The sequence below is a fragment of the Nelusetta ayraudi genome, unplaced genomic scaffold, assembly GCF_046127955.1.
Source record: "Nelusetta ayraudi isolate G7.1 ecotype Tasmania unplaced genomic scaffold, CSIRO-AGI_Nayr_v1 ptg000033l, whole genome shotgun sequence".
Classification (NCBI taxonomy): Eukaryota; Metazoa; Chordata; class Actinopteri; order Tetraodontiformes; family Monacanthidae; genus Nelusetta; species Nelusetta ayraudi.
Window position 1 is genome coordinate 6,289,675 of NW_027466083.1, and position 22,377 is coordinate 6,312,051.

The 22,377-nt window shown below is 42.5% G+C and overlaps 2 protein-coding genes across 5 annotated transcripts; both read left to right on the forward strand.

The window, feature by feature from the left end:
* The first annotated feature begins 10 nt into the window (after positions 1–10).
* On the forward strand, positions 11–12,499 carry mpzl1l (myelin protein zero-like 1 like). Of its 2 annotated transcripts, none has more exons than XM_076031949.1 (6): positions 11–173; positions 2,049–2,230; positions 3,936–4,146; positions 6,446–6,575; positions 8,045–8,150; positions 8,758–12,499. In XM_076031949.1, exons 1-6 carry the CDS (start codon positions 101–103, stop codon positions 8,851–8,853), a joined length of 798 nt encoding a protein of 265 aa, XP_075888064.1. In that variant the 5' UTR covers positions 11–100; the 3' UTR covers positions 8,854–12,499. The 2 variants fall into 2 exon arrangements, with proteins under 2 accessions (XP_075888064.1, XP_075888063.1); XM_076031948.1 differs by lacking the exon at positions 11–173 and adding an exon at positions 1,055–1,165.
* A 914-nt stretch (positions 12,500–13,413) lies between these two features.
* lrrc32 (leucine rich repeat containing 32) lies at positions 13,414–21,726 on the forward strand. 3 transcript variants are annotated; one of them, XM_076031972.1, is made up of 4 exons: positions 13,414–13,619; positions 14,040–14,149; positions 16,730–16,838; positions 18,691–21,726. In XM_076031972.1, exons 3-4 carry the CDS (start codon positions 16,737–16,739, stop codon positions 20,521–20,523), a joined length of 1,935 nt encoding a protein of 644 aa, XP_075888087.1. In that variant the 5' UTR covers positions 13,414–13,619; positions 14,040–14,149; positions 16,730–16,736; the 3' UTR covers positions 20,524–21,726. The 3 variants fall into 3 exon arrangements, with proteins under 3 accessions (XP_075888087.1, XP_075888086.1, XP_075888088.1); XM_076031971.1 differs by lacking the exons at positions 13,414–13,619; positions 14,040–14,149 and adding an exon at positions 14,791–14,981; XM_076031973.1 differs by lacking the exons at positions 13,414–13,619; positions 14,040–14,149 and adding an exon at positions 18,108–18,172 and having other exon boundaries at positions 16,772–16,838.
* Positions 21,727–22,377: the final 651 nt, after the last annotated feature.

A 22,377-nucleotide genomic window follows, 5' to 3' on the forward strand; every position in this document is an offset into this window, starting at 1 on the left:
AGTCACAGCAGAACTGTGCGACTGACACGGCAACTCCCCAGAAGAAGTAACGTGTACTGGCGAGGAGGGTGGAGGGACTAGCCCTGTTTACAACAACAGAATGGAGCAAAAGTGGTCGAATAGCTGCTGCCAGTTGGCGTTATTGTCAGGATTCACGCTGTGTGTAGTACTAGGTAAGTGTTAAAAAAAACAAAAACAAACACGCGGGCTCGCAATATAGTTGTGAAACACATTTGATTGTGTGCGTATCAAATTTGAGGTTGTGGACGAGGTTAGCCTAGCTAGCGATGTTGTGTGGCGTTCGCGGGGGAGACCAAACATCTATTCACAACCTGACAATACGTGTCGTATCTCCGTTTTTATACGCTATTTTTCATTTCCGAAACGCTTTATAGACACTCGCAACCAAAACAGCCCTGCTATAAATACGAGGTCGGTGGTTTTCTTTTTCCGGATGGTAAAATAAGCTAAAGTCTGAGCAGGGTTTGGTGCAGCTTCGGCGGCTACCGCCCATGGAAGCGTCGTTGTTTGATCGGTGACAGTGGGACAAACCGCGGACCCGCCGCAAAACGTATTACAGACTTCCCGGTCTGTAAACATTCATATTTGATTTATTTTTATTTTTTTTATTTGTGTGTGTGTGTGTGTGTGTGTGTGTGTGTGTGTGTGTGTGTGTGTGTGTGTGTGTACGCGTAACTGTTTGACGACAGGGCCATTTGAAAAGCGCCTCCTGTTACCTCAGAGAACACCTCCGAATCTGCGCTATCGCGGGTGTAATTTTGGAAGATTGACCAAAGTGGCCGATCTTCAAATAACGGCGTTTTCTTTCATATCTACCTTCCGCTCGGGATTTGCTGTGTACCAAGGTACCCAGCCTACTAATATAAGACCGTTTACAGCACACACGGCCCGGTGGATCAGTACCGATAACACATTTTATTGCTTGTTTTGTTTCGTTTTGTGCTTTCTTCGTCGATGCCAACGCGGCTGTCGCTGCCTCGGCGCTCCGGTGATGATAACATCTCATTTCCTTGTTGGCAAACGTCTGTCTGAGTCAGATGGTTGAGACGCCATTAAATGTGTCACATATGTTTTACACTCAGTTGCACGAGTGGATACGAATGCATGCGGGTCGTTTTGGTTCACTCGGCTCTCGAGATAAGCGGTAATAACGTTGCAGAGATTGACTCAAACAGCGATCGCTTGGTTCGCTCAGATGTGGATGTTTATCTGTTTGTTTGTTTTTTGCTTGAAATTTCTCACAGTTCATATAATTTCCAATTGAGCTCCAGCCTAAATAGAGTATGTCATGAATGTTGGCAGAGTCTATTTAATAAATGGGAAGGATTTTGATCATGCAAATCCATTTCCTGTGCCATAAAACTCGAGCGCTTTAAAGCAAGAATGAATGAATATTAAGCAAAGTAGGAACGCCCATTGGAAGCGGAACTGTCGGGCATTAGTTGACTGCGAGATTTTCAGTAAAAATCCCAGACTCATGACATTTAACAGACAGGAAATTGTGTCAGCCAGGATGAAGTTCCTGTTTTGAAAAGATCCATCGACAGACTAATGCTGTTCCAATTGCTCTGTCACAGTGCATAGCGCTGAGTTTGGTACAAAATGCTGGTGAATAACTTAAGTTCTGGCCGCATCCCCTGAGCAACAAGACTACTGTTGCTGAACATTAGTTCACGTGATCCAGCGAGTTTGTGGCCTTTTCTTTTTCAGAGAGAGTTGCCTTATCTTTGTTGTAGAATCTGTAGTGTAGAGTTCAGTGTAATGTCTGCCACACGGGTTATCGGTTAGAGAACACGATCTGACTTTTACAAATCTGATTACGTGATAGAAAAGGAGCTCCCGAACAGAATAAGTTGTTGTTTGAACCCGCATTTACAAGTGTTGTTCACATGTCCACAGATTTTGTGTTAAGAACACAGTGTCTTCACCAACTGAGGCTCAAATGCATCAGTGTGGCCCAGTCTCATGTCCAAGCCCCATGAATGTTTTTGACAGTGCTCATAATCGTCGCATTCTGTTTTTTGCAGTGTCACAAACGGCGTCAGCCATCGAAATCCACGCCGATCCCGAGGTGATCGTGCCAAACGGCACCGCTGCCATCCTCCGTTGCACCTTCACGTCGAGTGAAGTGGTGCAGAGCACCACGACGGTGACCTGGAGTTTCCAGTCAAATCAGCCCGACAACAAGTTCTTCAAATCTCCGTATGTGGTGAGTCGTCCAACAACCGCCCATTTTGCACTCCCTGAACGTTTTCCTGCGATTGTGTCATCTGCACCGGCGCATGAAGAAATGCTCCGGCTCTCGGCTAGCTCCGACACACAAACACACACACACACAGACACACACCGTTTTTCAATTATTTATCTCTCGTCCTTGCTTTTTGAATTATATATTTTTTGCAACTCTATTATTGGAGTCTTTCCTTTTATCTCACCTCCTGTTTCTTCAGTTGGACTTACTTCCTGTTTTTGTTACGCATTGAGTATAACAAGGTTTTGGATAAAAGCTGCTGTTGAAACGACCACACATGTGTGCACACTCACACACACACACACACACACACACACACACGCACACACACACACCCACGCTTGCTACATAAAGTACTTTTGCCATCAGATTCTGGGAGCACAGCTTCCAGTTCGAGCTGTGTTGCACTGTGATGTTGGCCATGGGGATGAGATTATCTGGAGTTCAGTGTCACCCGTCTGGGTTCTGACCGGGTCTCGGCTACTGTACCTGGCCCCCCTCTCTGTTTACGTATCAGCCCGGCTTGGTTTGTTGCTCTGATCTTAAGCAAACCTAATGACACAGCTATACCACGTTAAAATTGTAGCGTAGTGTTATGGTGCCACAACAGACATAACATGCTTCTTTTAAGGCATCTTTTTTTCCCTGTCAACCACAGGCCTGCTGGTCCAGACTGTAGCTTCTCTAAACATCTTAATACATGTTATCATCATCGTCATCACCATTAGTTACACTTGCTGTGGCTGTTCCCGGTGAAATTTGGGTTACGCATTCCTAAAACTTGTGGAACGGCTCTACGGCTGCAAAGTAGTTGAGCGCTTAGGTATTAATCATGCAGCTGGGTACACACCAATATCATCGCACCTGCTGGTGTTTGTTCTGACGGCGTTCCCACCTGAGCATGAAACACAGTCAGATTCTTGGATGAGTAACTGAATGAATATAATGAATACTGTGCTGTCTGCGGCTGCTTCGCTTCAGTTGGCGATGAAAAATTATAGTCAGGTGATGGGTATAATGTTGTATATTTGTTTGTCCACTGTTGGGTTTACAACAAAAAGTTTTTAAAAACAAAAAAATGGATGTGTTGTGGGGACTTTTTGTCAGGTGGGGAGATTTTACAATATGGCTCTGGTTTCATCTTTAAATGTCCTCATATGATGAGATAATCAAGTTTATAGCCCAGTTGTGTGTCTGGGGCTCTGAGCGGCAAACCAAAGTCACTCTTCCTGTTATGACTTGTGTGACAGATGCTGTTCAGATGGCAGGAAATATTGAATACTGAAAAAAAAAAAAAAGAAATCAATAAAAATACAATGAAAAATTTCTTCTCAAACTGAATTTACTGGCAACAGTAAATGCAACATATCAAATCTGTCCGCGTAAATGGAAGCCAGATCATTGTGGACGACCGTAAAAAGGTTTCCGTTTTTAACAGAAAGCCAAATCTAAAAAGGGGCACGAGACTATAAACAGAGGAATAGATGTTTTCTGGAGATCAAGAGAGGGTTTTGGCTTTTTTTAGGCGACTTTGCTGGAGTTCAAATGAAAAAATAAGCTATAGGCAAAATATAGGTTTGTTTGTTTAAGTGAAGGTAAAATAATCCACTGCAGGGTGACACATTTCCAAAAGTTGTCTCAACCCTTTTCCTTTCCTCTGTAGATATTCTACTTCTCCAATGGAAATGGGTTCATGGGGTCGGAGGAGTTCAAAGACAGAATTCATTACATGGGCAACATAAACAAGAGGGACGCCTCCATTAAGCTGGACCCGGCCCAGTTCAGCGACAACGGCACCTTCCTCTGCGACGTCAGGAACCCTCCGGACGTGATGGGAACAGCAGCGCGGACGGAGCTCCGCGTCGTCCTGAAAGGTGAACTCTCTAATCTATGGACATGTGAAATGTATTATTAAATATGACACACACACACACACACACACACACACACACACAGGTGCTCTGCCTTGAAACTGTGATTTAGTTTTAGTTCATTTACAACTTGTACAGCATCAAACTTCAGAAGAAGAAGAATTACCGCTAAGCCTTTTCAAATCTCCCTCTGATTCCGAACCTGGAAGTTCTCTGGCTGGAACCTTCAAGGCAGCCTTTGTGTGAATTGCAGTTAGCCTGATGTTGGGAGCTTGCCGGTTCTCGTGTATAGCAGTGAAACCGGTTTTGACTTTACTTGATCGGCGCTTAATTACTCTGCCTGCTTGGCCTGAGTTCAAGGTCACCCTGGAAGGGGCGGAGAAGGAGGAGGAGGAGTGGGTGAGGAGGAGGGGAGGAGGAGGGGAGGAGAGGGGAGGGTTGTCACACTGGATTTATTTGGTTTTGGAAAAGTACAAATCTATGAAGCAACCAAGAGGTTGACATTAGTGGCTCACCCCATCCTCCCAGGTTAACGTAGAAGCGTACATGTGACAACACACTAATAAAGTGGAACTAGTTTAACCCATTGCACACAACGTGACTGAGGCCCACTCTCCCTCCAAGACAGAATTAACCTTTTCAGTCTAATTCATGGAAGTGGCAGAGGCTGTTTTGTAGTGTGAGTCTCAGCAGCGATCACTGGAGACACTCTCTCAAGTCATGAGTCAGGCATTGGCAAATTAGTTTTTGTTGCAGTGCGGCTGCCCTCCGTTGCTCCACAGCTGTTCAGAGCAGCGTCCGCTTCCCGCCCTGTCCGCTGTCTTGCCATTTGCAAGTCGTGCACTGTTGTGCAACATCTGCCCGCCGTTCTGTTGTCGGTTTCGGCCGGGCGATGTTGACGTTCTTTCATTATTGGCCGGCAGAGGTGCCAGCAGCAAGGTCCGTCTCACTTTGCCCAGTTGTAGCTGGAACTTTCCCAACCGTACGACCGTGACGACGTTCCCAGCTAGCCCCCCCCCACCCCGCGACTTCCCATCGCGCCATAAAAGGTGGCTGGCATCTCTCAGCTGCCATTACTCTCAGAATGATTGTTGTTATTCTGCACCGGCGACATTATTTGCAGCCCGAGTTTCTCTCTGTCTCTGCAGTGACTCAGCACACCTTCTGCGGGCCTCGGCTGTCAGTTGGGCTAATGGTGGCAATGTCAGAAAACTTCTTGATGGGCTGGTTTTGCCTCTGTTGCTCAGTCTTTGGTATCTGGCACCATGCTTCATGCTGACCCGGCGCCTTCTTGTTGGTTTTGCCCTTTTAACAAAAAGCCCTTTTATGCATGCGTCGGCTTGTAACCCCCCCATCATCTCGCACGTTGCTCCACCTCGCAGGTGGGAAGACAAATGACGCGTCTTTACCAGCACACGTTTGTTTGTCCGCGTTTGTTGAGCCTGGCAAAGAGTCACTGCCGCCTTCTGGCAGTGCTCAATGTTCAGGCACCAGCTTGAAAGTAATAACTGCATGGAGAAAGAAGATGGGTAGACCGAAGATACACACCACCAGTCAAAAGTTTGGACACACCCTTTGAATTTAAAGTTTTTCCTTTTATTCTCATGACTATTGACATTGCAGTTTCTCACTGAAGGCATCAAAACTGCGTACGAGCACTCATGGAATTATGTAGGAAATGATAAAAGTGTCAAAATAACTCAAACACGTTTTAGATTTCCATTCTTCAAAATAGTCACCTTTCTTAAAAAGCATATTTAGAGTTATTTAACGTGTTTTTTCTTCGTTGCACAATTACATGTATCTTGCTCATATATTTGATGTCTTCAGTATCTGTCTGCAGTGTCGAAGGTTGTAAAGATTAAAAGAAAATTGCACCAGAAGGTGTGTCCAAGCTTTTGAATGCCAGTGTATTTTAAATTGTTAAACGTCAAATTACCGAATTTATGAATAAATGTTGAAACGATACCTTGAAAAAGTATTTTGCATTTTATTTTACTTTATTTTTGTCACGTACAAACAGTTCTGCGGCATGTTTCGCTGTTCCGCGGCACGACAGCTTGGTTATTAGTTGAACAACTTCTGCATTTTAAACTTTCTTTCCCATCATTTTCATCGTGTTTTGCCTCCAAGCCTGACCGTCAAGGAGAAGCTGTTTGCTGTGGATGTTGAACATGTGCGAGAACGGCTCAAAAGCTGCTGAGTGTGGCAAAACCTAAGCAGATGTAATAGATGCGTGACAGCCTTACAATGTATTTTTTTTAAATCCCTGTGTTTTGTGCCTGTCGTGTGTGTTTTGCAGAATCACTTCCGCCCAGCAACACGGCCATGATCATTGGAATCGTGTGCGCCGCCCTGTTTCTGCTCGTCATGATCGCCGTGGTGGCCTGCGTCGTCATGAGGGTGATGCACAGCCGTCACGATTACGAAGGGTCAGTGCATCACAGCCGCACAATAGCAACTTACACATCTGCAACCAAGAAATAAAACCAGTCCACTCTGAATTGGATGCAGCAGAGGGAGCCAATGAGACATGTTTATTTATCTTTAAAATAATTGAAATTTGTTTTTTTACTCCTTAAACTCCCTTTTAATGTTAAAACAACATTGATGTTGATTATCGTCATAATTCCGCCCTGCATTGTAGCACGGCCGTGTTTTTTTTTATATATATATATTTAGAATAAATAGAGTTTCCTTCTGATCAGAAATCATTAAGCTGCAGCCGATCACTGAGCGCCGCCATCGCGAACAATGGTTGTCTTGTTTGATGTGATGCAACTTCAGATGTTATGTGACTGCAATGATCTGGAATGACAGTGTCTCGCTAACACACTTCTGGGCGATCTGATGCTTTGTACTAATGACGATGTGGACATAAATCATTAAGACAAGACCTTTGCATGTTGGGTGCCGTCTCTCTGTCTCGATGGGATAACAACGCACTGACCCCTCCCACCCCACCCCCCACGCATTCTCTCAAAAAACAAAAAAAGAACAGCGACCAAAGCACCCTGAACTAGCGCTGCTGCTAACTTAACCCGAGGGATCCGCTTCCAGTGTGGGGTCATTGGCAGGGTATGTGGTGCCAGTCACTCTTCCTTCCATCGCTGTGTGTTGAACTCACCGCCACGCCTTCATCTTGTCCAGTCCCTCCTCAGCATCTCTGCCACTAACACGCCGCTAACACTAACTGCTGTGCGCTTCCTCCGCGCACCGCTGCAAATGGAAATCGCAAGAACTCTGTGGGCATTAACGGCCCACAGATCCGCCTGCGTCTCACGCTGTGTGGTGTTTGCAAACCAATGGCTCACCGTTTTGTTGATTTTCTTATTTGGAGAATAAATTGTGTGATAATATTTATTTATCATAGTTATTAGAGCGCTAAGTTGTTGTTCTAATGTGGTGGTTTAACAGCTGCCTGCAACAAGGTGAGACTGGAGGATATTATTGTATATTTTCCCTTTTGTCCAGGTGTATTTAACCTGTTCAACTTAAATGTCCTAGAAAACCCATTGCTTCTTTCAAATCTATTCATATTCATACTTATAACACAACACTGTACTTTATTAGAATTGTTATTCTTCCTATTTTCAACATATTTTTCTTCTGCTTCTGTGTGTTGTTTTTTTTTTTTTTTATAAATTCATAATAATAATTGGATTAAAAAAACAAATCATCAGTCTTCTCAGCCAATCTGCTTGTCCCGTCTTGTCCCGCCCTCTTTGCTGCTTGTTCACTGGCAGCTGCTGTGCACCTTGTTGACATCCAGGGTTTCATGCTCATCTCTCATTTTTTTTTTTGTCCTGTGCTTCCCCCTCCATCGTTTGTTTGCTCCCCTTTCGCGACTGTGCACCAATGGTTTGCTCGACCCCACCGGCAAATCGTAACCTGTAAATAGATGTACATCATTGGAAAGCGAGAGCTCGCAGGCTCCCAAGCCGCGAAAGAAGGCGGAGTCCAGCCTGGAGATCTCCAGGCCTACCAATCCCTCGGGGCCACTACAGGTAGGCGCTGGGGGACCTACAGTGGCAGCGCCCCCTGGCTGCCACCACCTCACTGGAAAATGTCACGTTTATGCTGTTCATCCACACTGCGTGCGCCAAAACAAACCCCGTCTGTCTGTCTGTCTGTCTGTCTGTCTGTCTGTCTGTCTTTGAACGTTGTCCTTCTCAATCTCACGACATTGGAAACATTTAGTGCCATCTAGTGGATTGGTTTTAATTATTATTGTTAAATCTTGTTTGTGGTTGTCTATAGATTGATAATATCTGCCTTCAAAGTTGGAAGAAAAAAAAATTGCAATATTATTAGTAAGGAGTTGTATTGGTACATTGGTATATTTTCTCAATAATGGTTACTACAGTAACTAATTGATTAATCAACTAATCATTCATCCACCTTGCTCATTCATCATTAAGACTGTCAGAGTGGGTGAGAGATGTGCACATTTGTATCAGTTCCGTTCAGCTGTTCACCGAAAAATATACACACACTAGTGTGAATTTTGTGATTTATTTTTTTCTGAGTTATAATTCTGAACCAAAATTCAGAAGTCAACAAATGTCCCTCCCGCTCAACTGTTATCTCACCAACTCCTTCTTTGCCTCCCAGGGCCCGGTGATATACGCCCAGTTGGATCACTCGGGCAGCAAAAACTCGTTCCATAAGATGGAGCCGGTGGTCTACGCTGACATTCGTAAAAATTGAAGAAGAAGAAGAGCTGGGGACCAAGAACAACTACAAAAAAAAGATAACAAAAACACAGTAAAGTATCAGACCTCTACCAGCTGCTCTCGGGGGGTGGGGGGGTACTACAACTGGGACACAAATAGGTGCGTTTTATCGTTTTTCTTTCTCCTCTTTCTTTGTCCTCTGAATTGCATGATGCCATGACTCATGACAACACATATCCAGATGCTTCACTTAATGAAGACTAAAACTCCATCACTCCATCAAATCAGCCTTGAAACTGTTCCAATGATTGACAGATGTCATTCCACACGTCAGAAATGTCACTGTATGACGAGCAAAACGTTGGTCAGGCTGTCGCACCAGATGAGCGCCTCTGTCCGCTGTCGTTTGACCAGCGATTTTATTTTTCATGAATGAAGAGTCAAGTCGAATTCCAGCTGTTAGTCGGACCAAACTGAACTGGTGCCAAGGCCGGTTGGGTTTGACGACAGCTGTAGGGAACTCTTCAGCAGCTCGCTGTGCTCGCTGCGACCGCCAAACGGCACCACCAGATTTCAACCGCAGGGAATGTTTTGTGTCTTAAGAATCTGTGGAAACCTGGTGCGTTCAAAATTCCCCGTCGCACGGCTTCAGACAATTAGAGTTAGGAGTTGGGAGTTAGCAGGTAGGTGCAGCTAGCAGCTGATGTGCTTGTCTTTGGACTGTGGAAGGACTCCAGAGGAGCCGGAGGGAACCCACAGAGACTCATTTGGAATGTAACGGAGAACATTTCTCCACGCAGGGAGGGCCTGGGCTTGGGCTTGGGCTTGGGCTTGGACTTGGGCTTGGGCCTGGGCCTGGGCCTGGGCCTCGGCCTCAACCCCACAACCCTCCCGCTCCGTACAGTGCTCACCACAGCACCATTGCTTGGGCCAAGATTGCTCAGATTCTGTTTCATTAAAATTGTCAAAGAAAGATGCAGGTCATTGCTGAGACTCTCCCTCTGACGCCACTAGTAGAAGTGATTGATTTAAAATGTTTGAAACTTAAAGATTTACTAAAAAAATAAAAATAAATCAGAACTTGTTCTAATTTACTTAAAAAAAGAAATTGCACCCGAAACAAAAATATATTTTTGTTGGATTTATTTTGTGGAAAGATAAAATAAGGCGTCGATATAACAAACATTTTTGTTCTAATTTAGCGTAAATTAGATTTTTTCGCCCCCATGAAGTTGGACCAAACTCTGTCAAGACATTCCAGTTCCGCCATGTTAAGTTTACAGCCATCTGGTGCAACACGCCGTCATACCATCTTGTGTCGTTGAGACGTCTTAACGTAGAGTGATTATTTTCTTTCTCTCCTTACATTAGCGTTATCAGTAACTTTGCATGCAGTTGTATTGAGATGAGCAGACTGCTTCTGGTACTCCGCAGACAGTGTGACAGTGTTTTACTGTGAATGCCTCAGTTTTTCTCTGTAGACTTCCTGCATGCGGCCGTGCTACCATTTTTAATAAACAGCCTCCCGTTCGAGTTTCACCTCAGACGAACATCTTCATTTCCTGCTTCTGTTGACGCAGAGCCTGCGTGCGCTACGCCCTGTTACTGCTCTGGTTCCCACATGACGGGAAACGGCGCAGACGGCGTTTATTGCAGCGTCACTGGGTTTCTGTGATTTGGCAAAAAAAAAAAAAAAAGTTCCATCAAGATGTTCACCTGAGGTGGAAATATCTCTCTTGGAAACTGGGAGCCCTCAGAAGCTTAAATACACTGTTTGCATGCAGTTTACTAACATGAAAGTCCTTATAAAGAAAATATTCACCTTCCTTTCCTCTCTGTATTGTATAAAGCTCTTTTTTGTTTTAAAATAATGGGCCAAATATCTGACATGACTTACTTTTTGTTTGGTTTTTTTCTTTTTAAATTGTTTGAAGCTTTAAAATGCATTCCAAACTTTTGTTTCTCCTTCTGTCTTGAAGCATTTAAATGCCTTTCTATCGACATGAACGATGTCTGTGTTGCAGCCAGTCAGCTTCAGCTTTGTGAATGCAAATGCAGTAACTCTCCACGTTGACCAGTGTTTGTACATAGTTCTCGCTCTTGTAGCCTACTTAGTGCTGTTTACTGTAAGTCAGTGCGGATTTGTCTGAAGCTCTTTCCAGAGTAGGAAAGTCGTTAAGAGTAAAAAAAAAAGTAGGTGACTCCTTTTTTTTGTTTAGTTTTTTTCTCACTGTAGTCTTAATTATTTGGTCACTTGCGTGTCAAAAAAAAACAAAAAAAAAAACTGTGCCTGCAGGAAGTGTTAACCCTGCTGGTTCACAATGCTTGAATCAAAGCTTGTTTTTTTAATTTAAATTTTATTTTCCTATGTTCAAAACTGTGCACCAAAATTGAGTTCAGGCATTTGGCATGCTTGTGTGTTGTTTTATCAAAACAAAGCTGTCAAGAGCTAATGTGGACCTCAGCTTGAATGCCTTTCTTCACCATATTCTCACCCAGTAGGCAGTTATTGGCTGTTTGTAAACTTAAAGACTATTGTAACATTCCTATTATATAGCAGAATTCTGCCAACACGTTCCAGAGCTGACCTTTAAAACTTTACTATCCTGGAAAAACAGCCCAAAAAAAATTGTGCCTCTGGGCAACTGTGGTAAGGTGTAAAAAAAAAAAACCCGCTGTTCTCCACAGTACCAAGGAGGAATTTGAACTGTGGAACCATCATAAAGACCCTGAGTTCCAATTGCATGACCTTCATCACCATGTCCCATCAGCAAAGATGGAGCAGCCAGCCACCAGAGGGCGATTAGTAGATGTTTTGTCTCGGTTTTTGTGTGACCGTCTCTGCAGTGGCTCTGATGTATTTATTGAGATGATTACTATTTGCAAATAATCATCATTGCAAAAACAACAACTTAGTTCAGCTTCACGTTGCCTCAACCGAAACCCCAGAAAACATTTTAGGTACTGCAGTCTTCCACACTTCTTCTGCCTCTTTGTGTCTGACCCTGTTGGTGCTCGCTAGCATGCCTTGACTCTGATGCGCTCACCAGAACAAAAACACTCAAAAAGAAAAAGAAAAAAACTGCCACAGCTGGTGGCTTTGCTCTAATTGTGACTCTTCACAGTGCTTTAGTGCAGTTGTAGAAATTGTGATGTAAAGTATAAATTATGAAAGGTTTTTTGTTTATTTGTTTGTTTTCCCAATTGACGGAGGTCACGCACAGCCTCGGGTGTGTTTGGTGTCCTAAAGGCTTTCTGAGTGAACATGGATTTGCTCGGCATGGTCTCGGAGTGCGTGCTCACGTGTTTATTCGATGGTGAATAGTTGTGTCTTCTTTGACATTTGTTTGGTTGTGTTATGTTGTAAATTCTGCACTACGTCTTTTGCATATCAAAGACAACAAATCCCCTGTGTTTATTTGTTTTTATGTTTTTGTTTTTTGGTTTGTTTGTTTTTTTCAGAATGACTCTGGCCTCTGTTTCACGTCTTATAAAAAAAAACTGGAATGTTGTACATTTAGTGCCTTTTACATTTCATCAGCTAACTTGAACATCTGCTCCAAATAGAAAAGATAAGATTCATTTATTTTCCTTTTTATTGTATGTATTTTTTTATACACGTAATACCACCTCTGTATCCACTGTTCAAATTTTATATAAAACTTATCTCTGGCCAATTACTGGCATGTGTGTATTTTTTGGTTCATTTTACTGTAGCCGAAGTGCAGACACGCTTTAGTGTTTTTGCTTTCAAAGTTAATGGGATCTTTATGACGTCATGTTATATTTTAAAGGGTAATTGATTACAGAGGTACCCCATACTTCTACTGTTGCACATCTGCTATTTTTCCACCTATTAATGAAATTGCTCAACCTTCTTCCAACCGCTGGCTCCTCGCGAGACGTCCGCAGTGGTTTACATGTGGCCGCAGAGTAACAAGAGGTGTCACCATTAGCGGACCATCACTTCCTGTCAACTTCTTTCATGGTTTTTATTTTACTGTCCAGATGTTTTCCAGCTGCAGGACAAAAGATACCGCTGCTGGTACCTAGTCCGGCCGTGTAGTTTGGGATTATAACACCGTTTTCTGTTTCACTAAACCATCAATTTAGAGGTTTGGCCTGTAATTATTGCTAATTAAGTAAAAACAAAGATTGAAAAGTTAAAGATGTAGCTGTAATTGACTTTTGGTCTCTTAACTTTAGTCACATTTTGATGAATACTATTTTAATTGGGTCGTTATCGTATCTCACCAGGTCAACGTGCCTTTCAAGCGAACCTGACACACTTCACAAATGAAAAGGCTTTGTGGGCTAAGTACATGTAAATATAGATGGATGCATAGAGGTCACTGCGATGAACAGACTATGTCAAGGTAGCATTAATACTCGTTTCAAATGCAGAAAGAAAAAAATACATGTGATGCTGCACGACTAAAATGTGGCCAGCAGGGGGTGGGAGCTGATCAACAACGACAGAACGACATAAACATTTTTCCCAACGTTCCTCCTGGTCCCTCCGTGTTGTCACTAGATGACAAGGGAGGTGGGGAGCGGCACACAAAGTGGGGGAAATAAATGAAAGGTCCTTGTAACGAGCGTTGGGAAGTGAAAGGAAAGTTGAGAATAAAGCGGCCAAAAGCTCAGGCGGGAATCCCGGGAAATGATCCTGCAGGAGGGATGACATCATGCCTCTAGCGGAAACGTGAGGCTGCGCCTCTGCGGCTCATAAAACAAAAAATGTTGGCGCATGTGAAAGTAAACCTGTTGGTCTACAGCAGAGCGAACAGAGGCAACCAGGTAAGCCCGGTTCACCTCCTACTCAACTTCAACTCGAACATGTTCCATCTCTTTGTCTGTGAGCAGATTTGCAACACAGTGGCTGTGTTAACAATCCCGGAGTTAAATTCTGCTTTATAGTTTCATTTCAAATGAGAATCTTGTTAGTTATTGTCTGTTTCTGTGTGACGTGAACATAAAACCAATTAAATCGATCTTCTCTTCTATAACAAACAAACAAAAAAAAAAATGTTGATACTCTGTGGGCAGCGGCCCTTTTTCAAAGTGATGAAAAGCATTTCTACTAAAAGTCTAACTTGTTTTTTCCCCCCATTCTGCTATTTTGTTCTAATTGTTTATTGTATATTATATATTATATGAATATTTTAATGCAACTTGAATTTTTTTTTTTTTTGCAACTTTTTTTGTTCTTGCTTCCAGTCACGTAGGAAATCAACTAATTGTCACTGTGAGCCACTGTGAGACAGTCGGATTCAGAGGATGATGTCAAGCAATTAGTGCCTGCTTCCGCACAAACCAGCAGCTCTCAGGTGAGAAACACAGTGACATTTGCTTCCTCATGCCAAAACATTGCAAAATAATGAGAATTTAAATTCCACAGGGGTTTCCCCGTCTTCTCCCTCCTGATCTGAGCAGCTGCCACATGGGCATAAATTGTTTCCATGTGATGATTGTTTTGCTGTCACATGACAGCTCAAATTCCTGAGAGGGGTGTTTTGCTTTTGGTTGGTTTTTTTTTTTGTTTGTTTTTTCATTGCACGCCTACACATGTGATGGACCAGAAATTCCTAATAACTACATTAAAAACGGCTGCAGACTGTCTGCTCTCTCAGGGTGGAGCCTGGACACATGACCCCTCACTTTTATTTACAACCATAAAAGGTTTTTTCTCCAAAATGCCTTTTTTATTTAAAAAAAAAAAAAATGAAAAAAATGAAAAGAAGAAAATTCTCCAAATTCCACATGGAGGCTGGTGCGTGAGAACATTCAAACAAACTGAGGAGAAGTTGGAGAAGCGGTCCAAGTTCTGAATTCTCACCGGGTGTTTTTTCTTTTTCTTTTTTTGTTATGATGGTGAAGCACTAGTGCGATGTTCCCAACCCCCTTATAAGGCACTTTCCTGAGAGCGGAGGGAGTGGTGGATGGGGGGTGAGGGAGTGGGGGGGAGGGTTTTCTCACAGGATGCGATGGCCAGACAGCAGAGTGGGACATGTGGAGCGAAGAGTCAGCTGAGAGGAGCCTTGTGGGTCCGGCTGCCTTTGTCAAAAGTGTCTGTGGGAGTGTGTGAAGGTTACCTTGAGGATGTGAAATCGATTATGGTCAGAAGATCTCAACAGGGACTAGTCATCAGCTGAGAGTCAGGTAAAAGCTCACATCTCTAAAGGGTAAATTGTGTAGTTTTTTTTTTCAGTCCTGTGGTGGTCGGATGCACTCTGCCTTCCGTGGGTTTGTGTGATCGCACTCATAGTGGAGCTGTACAAATTTTCTACAAATTTTTCTTTTAGTTTTTTTTTTCCACTTTCAGGTGTAAAAAAGGCTTGCTTAAAAACCCACACGTGCAGAGGCGTCACTGGATGTGAACCTTTGTTCTCTCTGTTCTCTGTGCCTTATTTCTGCTTGTATACAATAGATGTTGTCAGATCAGCGGAGTCAAAAAAAAACAAAAAAACAACCAGTGATGGTTAAATGCACATTGTTGTTCATCCTTTGCCGCAGCTCTACTGAAGGTGAGTCCTGACAACAAAATAGAGACAAAAACCTGTCATCATTGGTAAAGAAAGCATTATTAAACTGTTCATTTTGCCCCTGCAGCTGTGTGACGTGAAACTATTTTTAACTACTCTTCTAAACACAGTGTTGTCTTTGGGGGTTTCCGAAGTGAGGGTCCGGTCTCTGACAGACGTCATCAGATAAATCCAGTGGGGTCCTTGAGGAAATGAACAGTTGGGCTGAACATACCCCCCCTCACAATATTTAAATGTCTCTGTGTTTTTGGGTAATTTCAACAGACCTGTTTCAGAGGAAACTCTTTTAAACATCAATATGAAATTGCACAGGATGGAGCTAAACGATAAACCAAAAATAACTTTCTGGGCTGATCGCTGACATCTTTGCGTCTCATTTTTTTTTTTTTTTTTTTATCTGTTATGATTCATATCTTGAAAAAGGTTTGAGCATTGTGCAGCAAATGATCTAAGAAAATTAGTGGGACAGTGTTTGGGTGAGGTCCTTTGAGGCAACTGCAAAGGTTTTGACCCAGGAAGTAATAACCTGTTATGTTAAAAAAGAAAGAAAAAAAAAGTGAGACTTGAAGGAACTCTGATGTCATACTGCCAGTAACTTTCTCACCTCTCAGAATCACATTAATTGCATGAAGGTGACTGAAGGTTTACCAAAGCAACTGGCTATAGTTACTTTACCCAGCATTTAATATGCAAAATATTATTTTAAATGTACAAGTTTTTTTAATAGAAAAAAGTAAGGCCTACAACTTCATTCCTAATTTTTGAGAAATTAAATTTCTCCTTATCTATTAGAAAGAAAATATTTTTTTCCATTTCAAAACCATCTGTTTTTTCTCTCACCAACTTCTCTGTTCCACTCAATTTCCACGCACATTCACCACCATCACTGCAGAGCTTAATTACACCCACATTGTCTGGCCCTACAACAATGTTTTTTGTTTTGTCGGACGGGGGAAATCTGTCAGGAAATATTTCAACAAGTTTCCGCACTGTAACAAGGCACGTAACTCGTCAGAGGGTGACTCATCTTCGTCAAAACAATCAGCAAGCTCTTTGGTTTCCAAATAATATCTTACGCTGCAGAAGTCACTACATTCACTTAAATCATGTCGGAAACAGCTACGTTTGCTTAGTCATTCTTTCTCAGTACTTCCAGTTTTGCCGGTTGTAAAACATAAATGTCACAGTGCACAAGAGGCAAAATAAAAAAAATCCCCTTTTTTTTTAAATGGCCGGGGCATAAATAGTGCTGTCACAGGCTACTTCCCTCTTCCTTCCCCTGCCGAGTCGTATCGCCTGCTGCATGCTTCCTGCACTCGTGTTTTGACCCGCGCTGATGTGGACTCTCCTCTCCTGTTGATGCAGGGGAGCCATGGCCGCCTTCCAGCAGCTCCTCCAGCTCCTCTTGGTCGGCTGCTGCGCGGTGGCAAAGACCGTGCACTCTCAACGGCACCACCTCCCTCCCTGCCAAGTGGTATGTATGGGCACGACACGAGAGCTTGCTGAATATTGAACAGAAACGTGTGTGTGTGTGTGTGTGTGTGTGGCCAGGGGAGTTATTTTCAGGGACAGTCAGGGGACAAAATGCCTCATGTATTAGTTGCAGGAAGACAGTTTATTTGGAGACTCTTGACCTGATGTGAGTTTATTCACCCCCGCTGCAGTCAGAGCTGCAGTGTTTGGATGGCGAAACATTATTTGACTCTTCTCAGAGGAAATCTGGAAATGCTTTCATGTCACTCTGCAGGGGTTGTTGCTCTGCGGCGCAAAGCAACTCGTTTATTTCAGGCTTTACGTGCAACAGTTTGAATTGTGTAAGAAGGCGGAGACCCTAAAAGTGTACCCGCTCCTTCTGTGAGTCTGAGGTTCAGCAAAGGTGCTTTCAGTTTGGTGGCTTCCGACAAGAAAACCGTCTCAGTTGTGGCATGTTGTCCAAGAGAACCTTTCACCATTGAAAGGTTCACATCTAGTTCCTTTAAGAACCTCTTCCTTTGAGAAGTGCTCCAGTTACTGTATACATTTTCTCTAGTATTTTTTTCTTCCAGATTTAAAAAAAGAACATCCTAAAAAACCAACATATGCAGAGGTGTCCCAGAATGTGAAAACACGGTGTCATTTTTCCGACTAAACCTTTGTACTCTCTGTTCTCTGTGCCTTATTTCTGCCTGCAAAATAGACATTCTTCAACCAGCAGAGTCTAAAAAAGAACCTGTTGTGCAGATCAAACTAACCTCTGATGTGTAATGCAGATTGCTCTTTCATCAGCTTCTCATCAATGAACTCACATTTAGCTCCTTTAAAATGTCTCAAAGCTGATAGCTCTGAGGTCAGCGCAAGTTGCATGTCGACTGTTTATGTTGAGTAGAAAAACATTGTCCTTAAATTAAAATCAATTAAAACCAGATTAAAATCAGAAGAAGAAAAAAAAGAAATGGCCCAGCTTACGTTGTTTTTGCAGCTGGTGTCATCAGAGCAACTGTTGGAGGTCCTAAACAAGGCTCTTCCGCTAGGACATTTGTTAGGGAGAGTTGTGGCCTGAACCTAATTTGTGCTGGCCGAACCTCTACGGCGCCTAAACACAGATCTATAGGCTCATGTTATCCCTCATCAAGACCTCTGTGTTGGAGAAGACAGATCTGAGACTGATCAGAGCAACCAATAGCCATTTGAGCTTCCTGCCTTTGTTCCCATCTGCTAGAGCAGCAGGCGGCACTGACCGTCTGATGTAAACTTCACGTAACAGGGCCTGAGTTCCGAGCTATCAGGAATGTGAGCAGTAGCACTTCAGCCTGGCTTTGGAAGAGCGGTGTGAGATCCTTTACGCCCCCCGGAAGCCCTTAATTATGAGATCATGTTTGTTGGTGGCAGAATTTGTAATGACATTTTTTTTGTGTTTGTTTTTCCAAGGATCCCACAAACATGTTAAAGAAAACTGTGCCTCGAGAGAAAACGGAAACAATTTTATGAGGTGTTTTTTGACATGGGAGGTCTCGGAGCCATATGGTTTTACTTACAAACCGCACTAAATAACTTCAATATTCTAGCTTAGAGGGGGAAAAAGGAGATGACAGAACGTGGGCTGCTGATAAGAAACTAAGGCGTTTGCATCTTTAAATTATTCTTGGCCAAAGAGAACAGGCCCTGAATCATTAGCCTTTAAAGAGCAGCTAACTTGTGTGATAAAATCATTTTTCGTCACAGACCTTCCTGCTAGAGAAATTCTGTAGAAACAGTGACTCATAAGTTGACCCCCAGTTGTGTCATGATTGAGTAATCCGTCTGTTTACTGACATAATCAGACTGGATGTGTTTTCCTTTGTTCCCAGGTCCAGATGGATGTGTTTTGCAGTGATCTAAGTCTTACAAGTGCCCCTGTCAACCTTCCTCGTGGCGTTCAGATGCTGGACCTTTCCCGCAACCAGGTGCAAAATCTTACCCAGGAGACACTTTCGTACCACACGGGCTTCCGTCATCTGAATCTTCACGGTAACAAGATCCACTTCATCCAGCCGGGACTCTTCAAAGACATGACTGATCTAAAAGTCCTGGATCTCTCCAGGAATCATCTAAATGTTTTTGCTCACTCTAAAACTAACATTGGATTGCTCGCCGCTGTAAAGTCACTTGATCTTTCTAGCAACGGCCTGTACACGGGAATGTCGGACTATTTCCTGGCCAACTCCCCCTCCTTGGAAAACCTGTCCTTAAACAGCAACAGCATTACTAAGGTATCACAAAACACCTTCAGTGGAGCTTTGTCCCTGAGCAGAATCAACCTCCACAACAACGTGATCCTGGAAATCGAAGACGGAGCTTTCGACTCATTGGATAACCTGGCGGAACTCGACTTGTCCAAGAACTCAATCACTTGCATCACAGACTTCAATCTCTGCAACTTGAAAATGCTCAATCTCAGCAAGAACAGCATGGAGCTCTTCCAAAGCACAAGATCCATAGATCGTTTTCAGCTCACCTGTTTGGATCTTAGTGAAAATAAAATGCTCTACTTCCCCCTTCTCCCACAAAACAACGTCCTGGAGTACCTGGATGTCTCACGAAATCGGCTCCAGAGTGTCAACGTCACGGGGAATCCTGAAACACACATCAGCGTTTTCTTCAATCATCTAAAATACGTGGACCTGAGTTACAACCAACTCAAGAGCTTACCAGAGACCTTTTTTTACTGTATGGGATCCCTGGAGGTCCTAAACGTTAGCCACAACTGTATCAGTTCCTTTTCTCTCACCAATAAACGTCTTCTCCAATCAGTGAAGGTCATCAATCTCAGCCACAACTCCCTGCAGAGCTTGACATTTGGAGAAAACACTCTGCAGTCACTGGAAAAGCTCCACTTACAAGGAAACGATCTCGCTGTTCTGGACCCTCAAACATTCCAAAGACTTCCAAGTCTCAATCATCTGCAGCTCCAGCAAAATAACCTGAAAATCTGTCCGTCAGACCCAGATATCCAGGACTGTGTCTTCTTCGGTTCAATACCAAATTTACTCTTCCTGAATCTCTCTGAAAATAATCTGAGGACTGTGCCTCCAAATGCATTCCACAACACCTCACTAACGTTACTGGACTTGTCCATGAATCCAGGCTTAGACACGGACAAAAGATCCCTCACAGGACTGGAGAATTCCCTGGTCCACCTGCTCCTGAGAGAAAACAACCTATCTGGTCTAAACACCGATCTGTCATCACTGAGGAGTCTCAAACGCATCGACTTATCCACAAACCAGTTGACCACCCTGCCAACGTGGAACAAAGAGTCCTCGATTGAGTCGCTGAACTTGCAGAACAACAACCTTGTCACCATTGAGTACAACACGATGCTGACTCTGGAGCGCTCACTCAAGACCCTCTACATGGGCTCCAACCCACTGAGTTGCTGCCGCAACCTGGACTTTCTCCACATGGTCCAGCACTCAGCTCTGGTGGTTCCAGACATCGAGACGGTGACCTGCGTACACGAGGAGTACCCCGAGCCGGTCAAGATCGAGATGGTGACCAAGGAGATGTGTCACAGCGCGGGAATGCGGAACTATTCCATTGTTGCACTGATAATATTGCTGGTCTCGCTGATCGCGCTTGGGCTGCTGGTAACATGTTTGCGTGCAAGGAAACAGAAACACAGAAGAAACTTCAGAGCCTAATATGAAAGTGACTCATAAATTGAACAGTGCACAAGCAGCGCCGCAAAAGAGTCAACGTGATCTTCTGTCGAGTCATCCTCTTCACAGATAATATGAACTCGTTTTGTGGTGAACAGTGATATTTTTTGTTCTAAAGGATCCAAATCAGAAAAGAGGCCTGAGTGGATAGAACCTAAAACCTGATGTGCGTGTGTCTGTGCGCGTGTGTGCGCATGCGTTTTTAAGTGCCTTTTTTTTTTTTTTTTTAAATATATATATAAAAATGACTCAAGTAGTTGAACATCTTATGTATTGAAAGAGATGTTTGGACTTTTTAAACTGACTGATTGGTGTCAGCATCTAGTGGGCATTTCAGGAAGTGGCTACAGATAATGTTCTATGTGTAATATGGAGGTGTTTCTCTCTTAGAGTCAACAAAAAGCCATTGTCTTGCAATGTTATACTGAATGTGAGAGACAAACTGTACACTAAAATACAGACATAGGCTCAACCATTTTGTGTGTGGATAGATCACACAAAAATGTCACCCTCTTTTTCCAGTTTTAGATGACTTTGGTTCAACTGAAAATATATTTGGGTTTCAATTTCTTAAACTCTGTGGTTTTACACCCCTGAGAACCCCTGAAACAGTCTGACATTTTCAGTTGTTACTGTCAGTTCACGTCTATCCAAAGGTGACATTTTAAACTGAATATAAAACACTACATAATGTCTTGAGAGAAAATACTCTATAAACAAGAAAATGAAGTATGCTTAAACTGAAGGTCATCTGAGATGACTCCTCGCTGTCTATAAGAGTTTTTATGAAGCCGTCCTTCACCTTTGATTGTTATTTGCACTTTAGAGTTTCTCTCACCCATGTCATTATTATGTGTGTGTGTATATATATATATATATATATATATATATATATATATATATATATATATATATATATATATATATATATATATATATATATATATATATACATATATATATAATTTTATTTTTTTAATTCTGTGACTGATAACACTAAAGAATGAAGGTTTTTAAAGAAGGAAACAAAGCTGGACTTTCAGAAGTGTTTATTGATTCTTTACATGTTTTGCGTTTATTGAACACAAGGTCAATCGTTTTTTATGGCTGTTGCAGAAGTATAAAGCACTGGGTTTTACAACTGTGATACTTTTGAAGTAAATGAAATATTGATGCATGTATTGATTTGTGATTGTGTTACCGATGCAATTTCTGCTGTAAGAAAACTAAAAACTTAATTTGTTACAAACTAAATTGATTTCATAATTTGTTTTCTCATGACATTACATCACAAATTAATTTGAGATCCCCCCTCTGTTTTCCAGTTTTACATACAGAAAGCGCTTGTTCCTGAAGTAAATATTACGTGTCAAAATGTGTTAACCAAGAAACTAAAAAATATTATTTATTTTTATTTCTCATTGTTGAAAACGATTATATTTGAGCGCCTTCTTCTCGTAAGACATTGGGCTGTAAAGTTTTTTTTTTTTTTTTTTTTTTTTTTTTTAATTTAAACACCAGAGGTACACCTTGTTTTTAATGCGGACTAGCGCAATTAGTGGTGTAGTCGTTGCGAGCCAGGAAAGATTATTTTCAGCATGCACAGTTTTCATCGTGCAAAAACTTCAAAATGGACAGGAGTAACTTTTTTTTTTTTTTTAACCAAGAGAAGCGGTCGCGCTTCGTAACAACAGTGTAAGTAGTAGCTATAGTTATTCACTTTTAGAGGGTATTTACCTTTGGAAAGTTTCACCAAACAAATGCTAATGTTTGCTCGTTTATGTCAGTTGAACTTGCTGTCGTAGCTAGCTAATAATACATGTTAGCTAGGTAGCC

What these genes read in the sequence shown, in the direction of transcription:
- mpzl1l (XM_076031948.1), top strand. Translation starts at nt 1,078, where the DNA reads ATGTGTCACATATGTTTTACACTCAGTTGCACGAGTGGATACGAATGC. An exon ending in TCTTCAAATCTCCGTATGTG is followed by an intron (nt 2,231 to 3,935) that starts GTGAGTCGTCCA and finishes TTTCCTCTGTAG; the next exon opens with ATATTCTACTTCTCCAATGG. An exon ending in ATCCCTCGGGGCCACTACAG is followed by an intron (nt 8,151 to 8,757) that starts GTAGGCGCTGGG and finishes TTTGCCTCCCAG; the next exon opens with GGCCCGGTGATATACGCCCA.
- lrrc32 (XM_076031972.1), top strand. Translation starts at nt 16,737, where the DNA reads ATGGCCGCCTTCCAGCAGCTCCTCCAGCTCCTCTTGGTCGGCTGCTGC. An exon ending in ACCTCCCTCCCTGCCAAGTG is followed by an intron (nt 16,839 to 18,690) that starts GTATGTATGGGC and finishes CTTTGTTCCCAG; the next exon opens with GTCCAGATGGATGTGTTTTG.